Raw genomic sequence first — 4,130 nt, 5'->3', positions numbered from 1 at the left:
CAGCCATGCCAAGGTGCGTTGCACGGCATGATGCCGCTTGGCACGGCTCGGCACGGCATGGCGCTGCTGGCGCGGCTTGGATGGCATGGCTTGCGTGACATGGCATGGCATGGCATGATATGGCATGACACTGGTGGCACAGCTTGGCATAGCTTGGCTGGAACGCCTTAGCAGGGCACAGCATGGCACTGCTAACGCACCTTGGCATGGCTGACACGAGATGGCACAGCTTGGATGGCACGGCACTGCTTAGCACGCCTCAGCATGGCATGGCTCAGCTGACATGGCACTGCTGGCACAGCTTAGGATGGCATGGCATGCCCAGCCTGGCTGATCATGGCATGGCTCAGCTGGCACACCATGGCATGGCACTGCTGCCCTGGCATGGCTGAGATAAGATCAGCCTGGCACAGCTTGGCATGGCACAGCTCAGCACCCCTGTGCCAGTGGCTCCTGCACCCAAACCTGCGCCCAGTGCCTGTGCCCTGCCACCGCCCTGCCCCAGCAGCCAGCTGGGCCTTAACTCAGAGCTCTCACAAAGTGACAATTCCCTTGTGAACCTACAACTCCTTTTTTCTGGGCATTTTCTCCTTTCTTTGGTTTGCTGAGTCTTAAAAGTCTTCAGGTGCCAGTGCAGGCTGCTGTATAACTAATTAACTTCCAACAATTAACTTCCTATTTCTAGTTACCTTTTCCAGACATTCTTGAATTAATTTCACAAACCCCTGGGGCTTCAGTTTTGGGGGGGGGCTGAAAACCAACCAAGCTCAGCCAGGCTCTATCCATGAGGAGCCAAGGCACATGGATAAATCCTGGAGCTTTACCCAAGCGACGTCGTGCATGTGAGCCTCTGGGGTCCGGGTGGGGCGAGTGCTGCTTCCCTAGCTCTCCTGGGCTTCAGGTGGGAGCTGGTGGGAGAATGGGGGCTTGGGGGGAGATGTGCAATGGGATGGGGGTGGGGGAATGAGGAGAAAATCGTGAGGGCCAGGATGGAATGAGAACTGAGGACCTTTGGCCTGAAGAAAGGCAGTGTGGGGCTGGGTGCCCACTCTGGCCCCATCTCTGCCCTCCCTGGGTTTGTGTTTCAGGTCCCTCCTGCCTACCCAGCGACGGAGAGGTGAAAGGGGGAGAGGCAGACACCTCTAATTAATCATATTAACTCCTGACAGATGCTTTATGTTCCAACAATGTTGCTATTATTAAGTTTATGTGCCCACCCCTCTCCGAGCCCGCTGCTCCGGGTTCTGGGAAAAAAGGCTTTGCTGGATTTCCCTGGTGAGTGCTGGCATTGCCTAGCACAGCCCCACATCCAGTCCCGCTTGTCCAACCACTATCAATCACACCCAGGGTCAGGCCTGTCAATTTCCCCTCTTTGTGAAGCTTTTTTCTTCTCTTTTTTTCACTCTCCCAAAGCTGACCGCAAGATTGATTCAATCCGGACAGCGGGATGTAAGCGGAGAGGCGCTGCCGTTCAAAGGAGCCATTCAAGGAAGGAGGAAAAGGAGGAAACAGAAAAAAAGGCTTTCCTCAAAGTCACTCGAGTTGTTCGCCAACAACAACACGGCCTTAACAGAGCAACCCAAAATCAGGTGGGACGAGTGCGTAAGAGCAGCGGCGATGCTGCCGGAGCGGAGCGAGGGCACGGAGCAGCGATGCCCCCGGGGCTGTTTGTCCTTCCCCGAACCTCGGGTCATGCCCAAGGCCTGATCCAGCCCCGGTGCTGGCACACAGAGACCATTTCTGGGTCAGCTTGTGCTTGCTGGATTAAAGCTTCATCAGAGGGATGTCATGGGTAATGGTGAATCTTGCTCCATGCTGGTGCCCTTCCTGGAGCCCGTTGGATCCTCTGCTCTAAAATCCATGAGGATTTATTTAAGGAGAGCAGTAACCAGAGGGGAGAAAGTTAAACTTCCCTGTTCCTTGTCCAGTTCTGCTCCATGATGAGCCCCTCTCTGCTCAGAGATTGCACAAGTTCAAATAAAAGCAAGACCCTTGCCCAGCAAAAATAACACCAGCACCAAAGGAAAAGCAAAATATTTGGAAGAGAAGCAAAGCTGAAGAATCCTCGGGGAGCACTTGCACCAATGACTGATGATGTTTTTGTCCCTAAGCAGGACTTGCCCCACCTGGGCTGCCATGAAGGAGGTTAGATTTTGCCAAGGACGAGTTCCTGTGCAGAGCCCTAATGAAGCCCAGGGACTCCGACGTCTTTGTGACCTGTGAAGTGAGGCTGGGGAAGAGGGAAATGAGTTTTTCTTTAAGTTCAAGATGTTCCAGTAACTTGGGATGAGTCTGAGCAGGGAGTTTGCTGTCCCATGGCACTGGCATCCTGAGTGCCAGGGGGTGCAGAGCAGGCAGGACGGAGAGAGGCCTCCGAGCGCAGCAACCTGCACAGAAAATTGCGGTGGGATAAGATAAGACATGAATTTAAATCGCTGTAACTCTCCTCTGCTGTGCTTTGACTCTGGAATAAATCTCTCCTGTTTCATTGCTGCGGGACACAGTTTAAGGGAAAACAGGATAAGTGGAGCTGGGGGTTGTGTGGGGTACGGGGGGCCAGGCACCATCTCCCACCTCTGCAGGGCGCTGAGGGGACATCTGCCGTGAGGGACCGGGCAGAGGGACAGCCCGTGCTCGGTGGGTCCCCGGACGGGTCCCACGGGGGTTCCAGTCAGTGTGGGGGGAGCTGGGGGATGGCTCCAGCCCCCACTGCAGGATGAGGATCCAGGGCACATCCTAACTCTGAGCCTTTCTCTGCGCCTCGGTGCCTGTTGTACACCTGCTGCTTCCCAGGTAAATCCTCCCTCGCCCACCCCGCAGCCCCTCCAGCTGCTCCCTGGAAGCAAAACCTTCGGAGTCAGCGTTTTCCCTGCCCTGCTCCATCCCAGAGTCCCTCCACTCCCCACGCAGCACCAGCCCAGGCCTTGCTTTTAGCTGCAGAACAAGTGCATAAAAATGATCTTATTTATTACAGGAGACATGTTTTAAAACAACTGACAAAATTGCAAGATGTAAAACGACAAGCAAGTGCTTTTTCTTTTTTAAGCCCGTATAGACTCCTGGCAATGATAAAAATAGTGTTTTCTTTTTTAAAGTTGGAATTAATCTTTCTTTCCAAAGCAATCATGTAGCAGGAAAAGCAGGAAGACACTTGAATATTAACTGATCCTGGCTGGTGATGGTTAGTTATGGAATGGCCGGGACTCGCTTCCCTCCGCAGAGCCATTAACGCTGCAAACATTAAAGCAAAAAAAGGTGAAGGGTTTTTTCCCCTCCCCTGTTCCCTTGATGTGTGACTAACAGCTGCTTTTCTGTGTGACAAATCAGTGGGGTCTTCCTGTTGTTGATGTAATGAAGCTGTTTCCTGGTGGGAAATTCTACGGGATAAATTGCAGAAGGGGGAGGAGAACATCCCACACTCACCAAAGAGCTTTGGAGGGAGGGAGGGAGCTCGGGTGGTCAGGGCTGGCCCGGGGTCACAGTCACTTAACTGAGGCTTTTTAGGGGGTTTTGCCTGTTTGTCTCCAAGTTTCCGGCCGTGCCATCAGAGTGAGGGTTCGCACAGCCACGGGATGTAGCCAGGATAGTTTGGGGTGTTCTCCCTGCTGACCCCCATGGTAACCCCATGCTGGGGCTGCAGAGAGCTGTGCCAAGCAGCCAAGCTCCCGTGCCTCAGTTTCCCCATCTCTAAAGGGGGAGGGGGGGTGATGGTGACCCCCCAGTCTCCATCACTGTCAGCACTGGCACCCCCCAAAATCGCTGTGGGGATGCCAGTGTTTCCCTGTGCTGGCACTTTGGGGGATCAGCCTCAGTGGGTTCATTGAGTCTTCAGACACCCACAAAAAAATTCACCTTCACCCCCAGTTTCCTTTTTTTCTTTGCCAGTATTAGTTAATTAAACTATGCAAATTAAACCAACTTAATTTCTGTAACACCAGGGCCAGAGCCTCAAACCATTCAGTGCAGCTCATCTGGCACGTACGTCACAGAAAATGTTTGGAGCAACTCTAATAAAAATGAAAAAGGCTGTAAATCAAGTTTAATTTATTCATTTTCTGTATGGTATGAAAGCATGCCAAAATCAGATTATTTATGAGCCCTTCATAACAATAGGCATTTTTATTGGTTGC

General features: G+C 52.6%; 1 protein-coding gene and 1 long non-coding RNA gene across 5 annotated transcripts in view; one reads left to right on the top strand and one right to left on the bottom strand.

Moving 5' to 3' along the window:
- The window catches only part of ZNF703 (zinc finger protein 703), a 2,527-nt gene extending 2,498 nt beyond the window's left edge, over window positions 1–29 (bottom strand). Inside the window, exon 1 of the mRNA XM_042024757.1 lies at window positions 25–29. Coding sequence (XP_041880691.1) covers window positions 25–29 — 5 coding nt within the window. The remainder of the gene's footprint in view (window positions 1–24) is intronic.
- Window positions 30–32: 3 nt separating this feature from the next.
- Window positions 33–2,490, top strand: LOC121663052. 4 transcript variants are annotated; one of them, XR_006015513.1, is made up of 3 exons: window positions 33–842; window positions 1,170–1,275; window positions 1,414–2,490. It is a non-coding gene; the product is annotated as an uncharacterized LOC121663052 (long non-coding RNA). The 4 variants fall into 4 exon arrangements; XR_006015510.1 differs by lacking the exon at window positions 1,170–1,275; XR_006015511.1 differs by lacking the exon at window positions 1,170–1,275 and having other exon boundaries at window positions 33–901.
- The last annotated feature ends 1,640 nt before the right edge of the window (window positions 2,491–4,130 follow it).

The sequence above is a fragment of the Corvus kubaryi genome, unplaced genomic scaffold (assembly GCF_017639235.1).
Source record: "Corvus kubaryi isolate FWS band 111438036 unplaced genomic scaffold, C.kubaryi_AGA036_p1.0 37265, whole genome shotgun sequence".
NCBI classification, from domain to species: Eukaryota; Metazoa; Chordata; class Aves; order Passeriformes; family Corvidae; genus Corvus; species Corvus kubaryi.
The sequence above is the reverse complement of the archived record's forward strand: the minus strand, read 5'-3'. Positions and strand labels throughout refer to the sequence as shown.